Consider the following 13,311-nt stretch of genomic DNA (forward strand, 5'->3'; position numbering starts at 1 on the left):
GTTTGGAAGTTGCTGTCTAAGGGGCATTGGTGAGTTCCTGCACTGCATCTTGTAGATGGTACATAATGCTACTACTGTGCATCGATGGTGAAAGGAGTGAATGTCTGTGGATGGGGTGCCAATCAAGTGGGCTGCCTTGTCCTGGATGGTGTTGAGCTTCTTGAGTGCATTTAAGTGGGCTGTGTGTCTTCTTGGGACACATGTCAATACCCATTGACATCAGACCCCTGGGTGCATTTCCATTGGCCATCTGGTCCTAAACTTCCTTCAGCTCTTCTTTGGAGAGGCGGAGGTGTCTCCAATGCTATTCTGTTCTGGAGTGTCAGGTTGTGCGGAGTGAAGCATGCCACCAGAATACATGAGACACAGATGGGGTGTACTGCAGGGCTGTGTACTATATATCTGGGCATCTGATCCTCATTTTCAGAAGGCCAGTGATCTTTGTGATGGTCACCCTTGCAGTCACTTGCCAGTGGTGCCCTCAATGCTGTAATGGGGTTCTGCACAGGTGAAAGAGCCATGTCTTTAGTGCATACCCCTTGTCACCCAGGATCCATCTACAAAGGCATCCGGGTAGTCTAAACAGCTGAGATACCTGGCGTTGTCTAATGGTGTACAAACTGTGCCAACTTCCCAGGAACCGTGCACAGAGCTGCAGGATCCTCCTGCGAGGGTCATGGACTAATTGAACATCTAGTGAGTGGAAGCCTTTCCTGTTTTTAATGCACCTGGCTGCTCTGTGGCAGCCTTGATGGCCTCTTGTGTGCAGTCAATTAGACTGTGCACCTTAGGGAATTCAGTGATGGCCTGAATTCTTTCGCCCTCTTGGCCTGACTAGCCTGATTGGTGCCCTGACCACTGGTCAATGGCCTGTTTGATGCAGTGATGAACCACTGACTGGGAGATCCCACAAATGTCTGCAAACGATCCAAGGAATAAGTCTGCGGTGTAAACTTTGAGTGCCATGGTCACCTTCACAGCCACAGGTAATGGATGGCCACCGCATCCGATTGGCTTTAACACCTCCTGCAATATTGTATACGCCTCTGCTACCACCTGCCTGGCCAGAGATGGTCTTCAGAGACACTGGTGTTCGGACGTCTCCATGGAGCTAAGCCTCTGTCTGTAAACCTTTCCAGCAGGGTAGCATCTTTTAAGAACATCAGCCTACATTCATGACCCTATATGCATCCTCTTCCATGTAACCTTGCACCCTCATGAGGCTGTTCCTCCTTGGGCTGTTGCAGCTGAGCTCCATGTGACTGAACTGGTGTCTCTCTCTCACTCTCTTGCTTATTGGAGGAGTCAATCTCAGAATACAGTGCACCCACTGAAAATTGGAGCCTTCATGGCACAAAGTCTCTCAACCCCCTAGTGCTGCCTGCGCTCGTTGCAGTGGGCCTGGGAGACACTCTTCCAATATGAACCCACACTGTACAATCCCTCACCTTTTCAATCCTTTGCTTAACTAAAGCTCAGCCACCCCACCCAACCCCCACCACCACCACCACCTTAAACCAGCTTATATTTCACCCCTTCCTGGGATTCACCTAGTTCTGTCGAAGGGTCATGAGGACTCGAAACATCAACTCTTTTCTTCTCCGCCGATGCTGCCAGACCTGCTGAGTTTTTCCAGGTAATTCTGTTTTTGTTTTGGATTTCCAGCATCCACAGTTTTTTGTTTTTAAAGCTCAGCCTGCCTGGTTGACAATGCAGCTGTACTCAATAGCTGCCACTTCCAGTCACCACTCACCTGACGATGTGCTCCGTGCTTTCCGTTTAACAAGTGAGTCCCTGACGCTCCATGGAACCCATGTGCCCCATGGAAAATTTGAAGGACGCTTCATAGTCACTGTCAATGAGCTGCTTAACAGCCTCAGTTGCCTGCCGGATACTGTGCTGCTCATTCCCAGTCCTGCTCCCTAACCTCCCTCGGAAAATTTGTCTGGCGCCAGGAAGATTTTGGGGCTCCACTCCGATAAATTTCCCCCGGGGTGTTATTGCCTCCCTCACCCCACCTCCAAGGCCATCGCCACAGACCAGTAAAATTCTGCCAGGATCTCCTTATGTGGCTTGGTATTTGTTTTATAATGCCCCTGTGAAGCACTTTGGGATGTTTTATTACTCTGAAGGCGCTACATAAATATTTGTTATTATTGTTTATTCTAGTAGCTTTATTAATCATTTGCTCCTTTTCTGATCAGAAAAGTGATTCTAACCTCACCCAACCACAGGAATCAATTGGGTGGATAGTTAACATTGCCCAAGTCCTTTATCCACTGACAGTTGATTTGTTCCGATTTGCACTGATTGCCCTGGGCAGACAGTGAGACACCTGCCCAAATCAGTAGAGCTCTTTTTAACAAATGCACATTGAGACTATATGATGTTAGTTGGACCCGACTGTAATTTTTACAAGGTAACCTAAGTGGGAACCGTGTGATTTTCCTGCTGGCCAAGCCTGTGACAAAGAAAATTGGTGCAAGAAGAAGTCCAAAGAGGGTAAGAATTTCATTGTTTTTATTTTTCCTTGTGGTGCCTAAAGGAGAAGATGTGCCCCTCTAAACCCCACAAGGAAAACTTAAGCCTCCCTTATTGCAAACTTCTCCCTCTCCTGTCCTCTACTCCCCTGCCCCTCCTTAAAAAAAATCATGGAACTCACTAGGATAGCCCAACAGCTTCATATTGGAAGATGGATTTTGAGCCATCTGATTTTCCACCGTCCCTCCCTTCAGGGAGAGGTGGGAAGCCAGTTAGTGGGATTTAAATGAAACCTTGGAGTTAAAGTAACTGGGTCTCATTTATGTAAGAGTGAGAGTGTTTCTGATTCACAGCCTTGTCCACCTGCCCAACACTAACCCAGAGTTAAAATCGGAGCCTGGAGATTCCCCAATCCTGTTTTATTATTTTAAATACTCCCCACTGCTCTGTTTACCCTCTCTGCAATGACACTGGGGCCATTTCAGGTTAAGGTAAAGGCTGACCCCTTGGGATAGTCTTTTCTTGCTCTGGAAATTGCTCTAGTTACTCTCAAGAGTATGAACCTTTCCATCCTGAATCAACCATGCACTGACCAACTGAATCTTCCTCTCATTAAGCATATTTCATTTTATAGCTCAGGGCTATACAGCTGCAAATGAAGGAGCCATCAGACAGGGAACACGTAGCTCAATACCTGGTTTCGTACAATACTAAATGCAAAGCAGGCCACTGGAAGTGATTGTTGAAAAAAGACATGCTTAGTTATGATTAGCTGCTGAATATGCCAGTTTAGGTTGGACCATTTGATGGCAGGTGGTCTGTTTTTCACACGATTGGTGGTAATGGATTTGCTGCCTGTGTAAATGTCACTAACCTCAAAGAGGCTTCATTCCCGGCTATTGCTGATTGCAGGTGTAAGGAGAACCAATTCGAAATGTAGAAATACAGTGTAGTATTAGACAAATGTGTTCATCTTTATTTTCCTGTAATTTTTGAGTAACAGACAAAATGTTCCTGATCTGATGTGTTCAATTGCTTTTTAAAAATATGAATTTAAATATTATGCAGAATTAATAAATGCCCTCCATTCATTTACATTATGTTATTTTGCAAATGAGAATTTTGGAACTGTGTATGCATCCATTTGGTGCATCCAGTAATAAGAGCAAGTGATCTACCAAACTTTTGAATAGTAGTGAATGAGGATTATAGTTAAACAGCTATTGTTAAGTATAATACTTCTGTAGCACACTGTAAAAAGTAATTTTTAGTATTTATGGCCTACTGATTTTATTACAAAAATTAAAATACTGTGGAGCATTTCCTTTAGTGAGCCTGGTTGTTTCTACACATTATGGGCAGGATTTTAGCGTCGGTGAGCAGGGATGGGACCTGCTCGCCGACACATAAAATTACACGCGGTGAAGTCAGGTGGAACACCCGATGTCACCGCCCCCCATTTAAATTTTCAGGAAGGCGGGGGCGCGGCAAAATCAGCTGCGCGCCCGCCGACCTGTCAGTTGAGGCCAGTGACAGATCAATTAAAGTAATTAGTGAACCTGCCCATCCAACCTCAAGGTTGGCGGGCAGGCCAGGAGCCTCGGTGGGAAGTAGAAAAATATGAAACCTCATCCACAGGCGGGATGAGATTGCATGTAGGGTTTTAAAAATTTTAGTAAAGTTTTTTTTGAAATTATGGACATGTCCCAACTCATGTGACATTGTCACATGAGGGGACATGTAAGGGAATTTTTTTTTCTATTTTTAATATTTTTGAAAGCAGAGGCGATCTCCCTGAGGCACCACTTAGCCTCAGGGAGGTGAGTGCACTCATTTGTGCGCATGCGCGAAAGAGTGCACTCTCGATTTTAGGCATCCACCACCCCCACCCCCCGCCCGCACAGGGAGCGCATAGCGCTTCCCTGCAGATGTCACGCTGGGCAGGCCTTAATTGGCCTGCCCATGTTAAATGACGCCGCACCTCCAATCGGGGACGCCACTCGGAAGCGTGCCCGCTTGCGCCCGCCCATCCACTTCCCCCCGAACAGGGAAAAAATTCTGCCTTATGTGTATTTCCAAACTGAGGTTATGAAATACAGATGGTGCTACCAATGCTGAACTTAATGGGTGCTGTCATTTTACTGAGTGTCTTTGACTATTCTCAGCGGAAATAGAGCACTGTAAAATCAGAAAATAATGGAACAACATCTCCTTTATTTGAAGCTAAAAAAACTTTCGCTTTCCAAATGCCAGAGCTCCCATCCTATTTAAAAAAAACGTTTTTAAACTTACATGGTGCATGTTTTGTCTGTCAGAAAATCGTGTTTCAGAGGTGAAAGTAAGCTGTAGACATGTTCTTATTGAATGTTGGCATAGTTAAACTGTAAAACATTAATCTGTATTAAATTACAGGACACTCTCTTTCCTTCGTATATGAGTTTATCTTTTATCTTAGAAGTTGTAAGGTCATGCGTTTTAAGGTATTGGACAGGATAATATTTAGTTATGATCTTCTCTAAAGGACATGGTAGTAAGGTTCCATTCTGCAACTGCAGCTACCTTTGAGTTAACCTTTTTTATACATGTTATTGTACATGTTTTCCACCACATTGAAAATCAGTTGAAATATCTACTTTCTGATTCTTATCAGTCTACAGTTCTTGAGAATGACGAAGTATGGTGTTACACTTTTATGTGGTATCAATGAGTACCACAGGGCTTTTTGCCCTCCTGACTACAGCCATTTCCAGTCTTGGCCAGATGATCAGTTTGTGCACTGAGAGGGGAAAAATCGTGATGGGTTACCTTGTTTTGGGATATTTGTTACTAATGAGAACAGTTCAGCTGACAATTTAGGAGATATTTATTGGCTAGTAAGCAATAAACAACAGTGAAATTTCTTTCGGAAGCTAATGTTGGAGAACTTACTGCCCTTCAGTAAGAGCAATGGGAACCTTAATGTCCACGTGAACAAGCAGATGGGACCTCGGTATAACTTCTCATCACCTTCAATGATGCAGTACTCCAGCAGTGCTGCATGAAGCGGTTGCCTGATTTCTATGCTTAAGTACTGCTTTGAACTTGAACCCACAACCCTCTGACCATAGTGTTAACAACTAAGCCAAACAAACATCTGGATGAGGTGGTGCATATTGCAGAATTTCTTAAAAAGGGAAGACCATAATAAAAATGAGGTTTAAAAACCTGAAAGCATTAGGTCACTTCTATACACATTATTAAACTAGTACATGTGTTTTTTTTTTATGCAGATCCAGCACAAGAAAGTCAAGATATAGCAAGTGAACAATTGGCAACTGAAGTGCAGAACAATGTAGATGATGCCAAACCGGACAAGTTAGCTGTTGAAAAAGATGAGCAGGCACCCCAGGATTTGTATAGTAGCCCTATTACTGCAGTGGAAAATGATCAAAACAGCAGGCAGATTGATGAAAGCAGTATCCAGTTGGACATATCAGCATTGGATCAGTCTATAAATTCAGGTAAAAGATTATATCAGCAAACATCATTTGTAATAAGCGGCTTGATTACATAGAAGATGTGGGTGAGGGAAGAAACACTGAAGGTGCTTTTCTCTATCTGAGATGTTCCTGTATATTTGCCGCCGCACCCCCCCCCTCCCTCAGATAACTGTGATCTTAGAGCTTCTTAGGTGACTAATTGATTATGACTAAGGGCGGGATTTTCCGGCCCCTCATGCTGCTGGGATCGTCCAGGCCTGCCGAAAGTTAATGGACTTTCGACTGAACAGCCGAATCTCCCACAGCAGGTTCCACGACAATGGGGCCAGAAAATCCCGGCCTACAGGATGAGACAGGTTCCTAGGCCCCAATTTACTGTGCCAGTGACTAGTGGCAAGGCTCAATGATCAATCCTTTGGTCTTTATCTAGCTTCTTTTTGGTGTCTGACTACAGCAAGACTAAAATGAGTAAATTTGGGAGAATTGATCCAAAAGCCCACTGTTCTTGCTGTGCCACTTTAGGATGAATTCACGAGTTCGCCAAGTTCTCTAAGAACTTGGTCATGACCAAATTTGTCAAGCCCAATGGAGAAATTTTCATAAATGAAAACAGAAAATGCTGGAAACACTCAGTGAGTCAGGTAGAGAATCAGGGAGGTGCATTTTAACCCCCAAGAATTGGTGGATTGGATTTGGGTGAGATGTTAAGTTTGAAACCTGACCCACCTCCAACCTGCCCACTTCAAGGTTAAATATTTTAATGAGACTGCAACCTATGATTTAAACTGCTGTGCAAGTTTAACCACGGCCAATGGGCTTCTGCGCCTTGGGAAATCCGGAGGCTGAAAGGAGGCTAGGGCTGATTTGGGGAGAAGGTCAAACATCACAGCGGGCCAGGAGGAGCAAAAATGTTCCTTTCCAGCCCCGCAATCTCCCTCCTCCATCAAAAACCGCCTCCCATGCAAAGACCCCCGGGATCAGGGATCCCACCCCTTACTCCCAGTAGCAGCTTCAGGCTCTTTATCTGCTTCTGTAGCCTAAGTACCCCTTCCCATCTGGAAGCCATGTTGTCCACAGGCTGACCTCTGAGCGTAGAGCCTGTTGAGGAGAAAATTGCACACGGTGGAGGTAAAACTCCACAGCATGTTGGAAACTCAGACAGAAACCCAGACTCTTGGGTTTCCCTTCTGAACCTACCACCACCCTCTGGTCTCCCCCTGCCCCGATCTATGCAAACCAACCCTAGCAATATTGGAGCCCGAATTAGCATTGCAGGCTGATGAACTTTGAACAGAGAGATTGTCATCATGTTATTTATTAGCACATGAAATAATTTTTATGTCAAAAATGTATTGTTTTTAGATAATTTTCTTTGTGTGTTAATTTTACAATGGACCAGCGATGTCACAATGACTAGAGCGTTGTCAGAATGAGGACTATTTGCTTAGTTCTGACAGTCCGTGATTGTGGTATTTTGAAACTCTTCTTGTGAATGATAATATTTTCTTAGCCTTTTAGATATTAACAATAACAGATGTAAAGTAGCTAAGTACCCAGATTTTGAGATCTTTTCAAATAATTTCATTTGAAGTTGTCCCTTGCAGATTCTGTGGTAACACGTATTTTAATTCTTTTGTACTGTAAGACCAGGGTACTACTATATTCTCATAGTCATAGGGCAAAAGGTGAAAGTTTAAATTATTTTTTGAAAACCCTTGTGTTTGCAATCTTCAGACTTGTAACATTTAATGACAGCAGTTTTAACCTGCCATAACAAAATGTCACAAGCTGTGCTGAATTTCATGCTTCCTTTTTATTTTGAAAGAAAGACCTCAGGACATTTCAAAGCACTTCACAGCCAATGAGCAGGATTTTTCGCCCGAGCGTAAAATAGCACATGATGACGTCGGGTGAGTGTCCCGACATCATCGCTCACTTATGTGATATTTCGGTCGCAGGCGCGTGTGAGAGTCAGCAGCGCGCCCGCCGACAATTAAGAGGTCTATTAAGGCCATTAAAGTATTAATTAACCTGGAATTTTCGCTGCCCGTCCAGCGTGGCGACTGGCGGGCAAAGCGAATCGGCCAGGCGGCTTTTGGATTTTTGAGAAAACCTCATCCGAGGGCAGGATCTATATATTTATATGAGTGAGTCCGATGTGTGGACATTTTTCTGCATTTTAAAATCTTTATTTGATGGTTTTAAATTCTTCAGCTCCCTGAGGCAGCTCCCTGCTTTCAGGGAGCTTTCATTACGCACAGCCCCACGCCTGCGCTGACTTCAGCCTTCACCCTCCTTCCGTCCCCACCCCGGCAGCGCTGAGCCTTTCACGCTGGCTGGCCTTTAATTGGCCGATGGTAGGGGGCTGATGTTAGGCAGCAGAACATTTCCCAGCCACTCCTGGGGCCGCCCACCGCGCCCACCCAATGACCTCAAAGTTCTGCCCAATGAAATACTTTTGAAATGTCATCACTCTTGTAATGTAGGACATATGGCAGCCAATCCATGCATTTTTTAGTGATGGTGCCTGAGGGGTAAATATTGGCTCCCTTCTCTTACATCCACCTAAGAGGGCAACCAGGAACTTAGTTTAACATTTCATCTGAAGTGCAACACCTCTGACAGTGTAGCACACAGTAGTGCACCGGCATATCAGTCAACATGCTATAGCTATTTTTCTGGAATAGAATTTGAACCCACCAACCTTCTGACTCAGGAGTGAAAGTGCTGAATCTGAATGCTGAATCTGTAACCTGCTGGAGTGTCTCATTGAAAACTTTATCACGGTTAAGATCATGGATTGAGACCTCTGCAACTTGCTGACCACTGCCCACCATAGATCCCTCTCCCTACATCATTTAATCACCTATCAACTCCAACGTTAGTACATAAATGCAACCACTGACTAAATGTAAGTGGATTATGTAGGCCTGCACAATGCACGTACCTTCAAGGCTTGTTCAAGTCAATTGTTATTTTTCATTATTTTGAACAAACATATATGATTTAGTGTTTCTCAAATCTTTTCAGGCTGGGTCTTGCAAAACATAATTCTCAGCTTCTCACACACCTTTAGTTAAAGATACTGAAAGTGCAAAAACAACCTCTCTCATCCTTTATCCCCACTGCTGTCAGTCTCCTCTACTAGTGTTTATTTTGCTCGTTTTCTTCACTTTTGTTTTTCTTATACTTTCCACCTTCATTTTTCTTTCCCCCTTGCTGCATCCCCCTCCTTTTCTCTGTCTCTTTCACATTCCTTTCTGTCTTTTTCTGTCCTCCCTCTCATTTCTATCTCTTTCTCCACCTTTTCTCTCTCTTGCCATAGCTTTTATTCCCTCCCTTACTTTTCCTTTATCTTCCCCTCATTTTTTTTAATCTTCTTAGTTTTTATTATCTGCTTTATTACCTTATACTACATTTTGCCTCTTGAACAGTTTTCTTTTCACTCCAGTTCTTACGTGAGGCACCTGCAGTAAACCTGTGACACAGGAAACTATTGCAGAAGACTGAGTGGTATGAAATTAGGGGGGAGTACAACTCCTCATCTGTAGAAACACAAATATAAATATATCTACTGCTGGTACAAAGCCTGCATCCTGTTTACCCTGTTATAAGGTTAATAGGTAGCCTTTAGTATCATCACTCTGCCCCTTTTTAGTTAGAAGATAACTCAGCAGGGGCTCACTTGATGGCTCAGCAAGTTTATCCAGCCACTGGTTTGTTGAGTCAGTAAAGGAGCCATGCCAATTAGAAAGATTCCATTTTTGAATCCAAGCATTAAGGACCTTCAGTAAGAGAGGAGAAAACCAGGCAGAGTTCTTGCTTTTGAGATCTCTCCTGTGATTCCTGCTGAAAAGTGCGGATGTGTGGATTCAGAGAGGACACGTTCAGGATGGGCTCTGATGCCAATCCTCACTATTGAAGATCACATGTGAACAATGACCACTCGAATGAGGAACCAGACAGCATGCAGTGCCCTTGGAACCACACCACATCAAAGGAGAAAAGAGATGAAAGGAACAAAACAAGAAGAGAGTAACTGCAGTTATTGTGGTTTCCCAGCCACTCCCAACTTTAAATTGATCCACAGCTAGGGGCAGTGTTACAACAACTTGCAATTAAAAGCATTCATTATGTAAAATAATTATTGTTCCTACTGTTTGTCTTTCTGCGCTCACAAATATGTTAACTGACAGCATAGAAATCCCCATTACAGCATCCAGGCTTTTATAAAAGCCTCATATTTGTAAATCCCCCTGCAAATAACATTATTTGGAATTTTAATCAGTACGTTATCACTAAATAAATCAGTGATCCAGAATTATCTATGACAAGCTACTCACGTAAGCAAATAATCAAAATAGTTATAATCTATAGTTAGTTATAACTAGCCTATAACCATTGATTTTATTTTCAATATGAAATTAACAGCTCCAATAATTTCCTTAGATGATATTTGAAAAGACATTGAGCGGAATTGTCCCAAATTTGTGCTAAGTACGGTAGCAGTAATGGCAGTAATAGCAAACAATGGCCACTTTTAAAATGCAGCTGTGCACACACCTTTCTGCCCAGGACTGCTGAACAGAAGACATGGCCCTAAAAGGCAAGGAGACTGCGGCCCCCAGGTTTAGTGACGCATCCATCAAGTGACTTTTGGATGCTGTGAAGGACCGCTGTGATGTCCTCTACCCCAACTCTGGCCACAGGAGGGGCAGCAACATTACCACTCCAGCTTAGTAGGTGATGACAGTCGTGATCAGTGCCAGTGCTGCACAGAAGAGGTTGGCCATCCAATGGAGATAGAAGATGAATGATCTCATCCTTGCTGCCAGGGTAAGGCAGCCATCTTACCACTGTAAACTCACACATTCAAGCCCATCACGCATTCACTGGCATCTCACTCACTGCCAGCTCAAGGGACATCACCACTCACTGTCTCACACACACCTTCACATCTCCATCTGGCCTCATCGCTCTGGAAGCTGCCTCTTCAGCCCTCACAATCTTGAGTCCACTTGCACAGATCAACTTGTGCCCCCACACACACCCTGGGATACCCCCTTCCCTTGCCTAAGGCCACTTCTCTCTCTTTCCCAAGCAAGTCCTGGCCCTGCAGCCATTAAGAAGTCACCCCCGCCTTATGGCTGGTCTGGTACATAGAGACCGGCCCCCAAGGCCCCCTAAAAGTGATGCGATGCTGTCTGTGAAGCCTGGCACTGATGACTGCGTGTGCTGACCGAAGCAAGGTAGGCAAACAAACCTTGAAGTTCCGAGTGAAGTGCAGCCCACCAGGTGCATATCACTTATGTATAGTTATGAAACACGTTGGCGTATTTTCCTGCCAACGTAGGCGGATGATCCAGTGTGGGGGTATGATTCCGGCGGGCTGGCCTTATAATGATGCAGATGTATTATGATGAGGTTCCGATGTCTGATAGCAGTAAACACAGTTAGTCATTGACGGGCAGAGCGGATGATTGCAAACTGGTTTGACGACAATGTAAAACTGATTTTCAGCCTTTTCATCATATTGTCCGCTCACGCCGCCGAACACACCCAACGTCAGCGGGCACGGAAAATTCTGCCCTTTGTTCTGTCATTTCATACTTCAGTATATGTTTGCTAAATTTGGATCATCCTCACATGTAGACAGTAATGTACTATTAATTGGTGGTTGCAAGTGTTCTTGCAACCCTTCAGATTATTGAAATTTAAACCTGATTTATCAAGTAACTCTTAAATTTACTTACAGAATAGCAAATTTCTACCATATTGCTTTTGACTGTGAATGCTAGCTCTAAAATAGAAAGTGTTTACGTTCAGTTGCTGAATGATGAATATTTTTATATGAATGTAGATGAAAGCATTATTAGATGTGGGAACTTACTGAAGCATAATTAAAAAGCTGCTTCAGAATAGGACCCCTCCAGCTGCTGACACTCGAAAGGCTTCTGCTCTTTCTATCATCATGTCCTTTAATTGGCTGAAGCCTTTTAAATGCTGCACCACTACTGTATTTGCTACCTCCCAGTGACAGTCAACCAAAGAAGGGCAGATTTCTGGCTCCCACCATGCATGCTACTTAGGTTTCTGAGAGGAAAGTGGTTAGTGGTAGATTCACATTGACAGCCAGGAAGGGAGAAGTGAGCTCAGGGTAGTTGGTACTTTTAGTTCTTGAGAGTAAGGACATATACATATGCATACGCACACACACACTGATCACTTCTGATCTTCCGCTAAAGGAAAAGGTGGTATGGCACTGCTTCCTCTGCCTATTAGTTAATGAGTAATTTACTCTTCTTTGGATACATTCACTATCATTTGTGCCAGCCAATTAGTAAATTGTACATTAAGTAAACAACTGATAAATATAAAGTTTATTCCAAAACAGCTCCATTGGCAGAAAGGATTCTCAGTTCAGTTCCCTATTCCAGATTGAAAATGTCAAAGATCACAGTGTCACAGCTGATCCATGCAGCATTTGATGCCGTGAAAATGTGTTATACACTATTGCACAAAACATGCACTGTGGAATATAGCCAAGAGGTTAGCAGCTTTTACTAATGATGTTAGGGCCTCACTAGTAAAATATTAATCTTAATTAAAAGTCAGGGTTGTATTAAGTGCTGTACAATATTTTTTTATTTTCATTGCAATGCCAATGTTGGTGAAATACAATATCCATATTTCATTTGGTATAATTAATTGGAGTGAAAATTCATACAATTGGGACACAGCATTGCTCAGTTGTTGATTCCAAAATCCATGTCACCCAATAACTTGGAGCTATTTAGATCTTTTTTAAGTATTTGTACATTAATTAGTAAAAAGGTCTGGATGATTCTGAGTTTTATTTGATTGCTACACCTCAAATTATTCCAGCTGTGGAATATATTGTGGTATTCTGTTGTTAGCAATATTAGCTCACAAATGGCCATGACTGAGGAAGGTTAGTGTTGTTAGGTATTAACAAAGTTCAACAAAAGAAAAATCATATGTGGTAGCTGTTTCACTTCCCCTTGTTTTGAGCTCCTGCCAAATTTCTATTTCACCCCACAAAATGGACTTTTCATGACCAGAAGCAGAATTTGGCTTATTGGAAGAACTGAATGACCTTTTCTCATTCTGTCTGGAAGCTAGGTAAGAGCTGAAAATGGTGGATGCCCAACTTTGAGTTGAAATGCTACTGTTCAAAAACTGTACAGATGTCCCTATCTGTAACCTGCAACAGAAGATAAATTATTAATTATAATGTGTAGAGCAGAATTAAACTAAACTAAACTCATATGATGATGGAGTTTATTGCAAACAGCTGGTGAATGATTTTTGGCTGCATAGATGGATCAAG

The 13,311-nt window shown here is 43.2% G+C and overlaps 1 protein-coding gene across 2 annotated transcripts in view; it reads left to right on the plus strand.

Moving 5' to 3' along the window:
- ifih1 (interferon induced with helicase C domain 1) overlaps positions 1 to 13,311 on the plus strand; it is a 182,561-nt gene that overhangs the window by 35,842 nt on the left and 133,408 nt on the right. Inside the window, exon 3 of one of the 2 annotated variants that reach the window (XM_041201769.1) lies at positions 5,751 to 5,981. The exons of the other annotated variant lie outside the window; for it this stretch is intronic. Within the exon in view, the coding sequence (XP_041057703.1) occupies positions 5,751 to 5,981 (231 nt within the window). The remainder of the gene's footprint in view (positions 1 to 5,750; positions 5,982 to 13,311) is intronic. 2 annotated transcript variants of the gene reach the window in all.

Source organism: Carcharodon carcharias, chromosome 12 (assembly GCF_017639515.1).
Source record: "Carcharodon carcharias isolate sCarCar2 chromosome 12, sCarCar2.pri, whole genome shotgun sequence".
NCBI lineage: Eukaryota > Metazoa > Chordata > Chondrichthyes > Lamniformes > Lamnidae > Carcharodon > Carcharodon carcharias.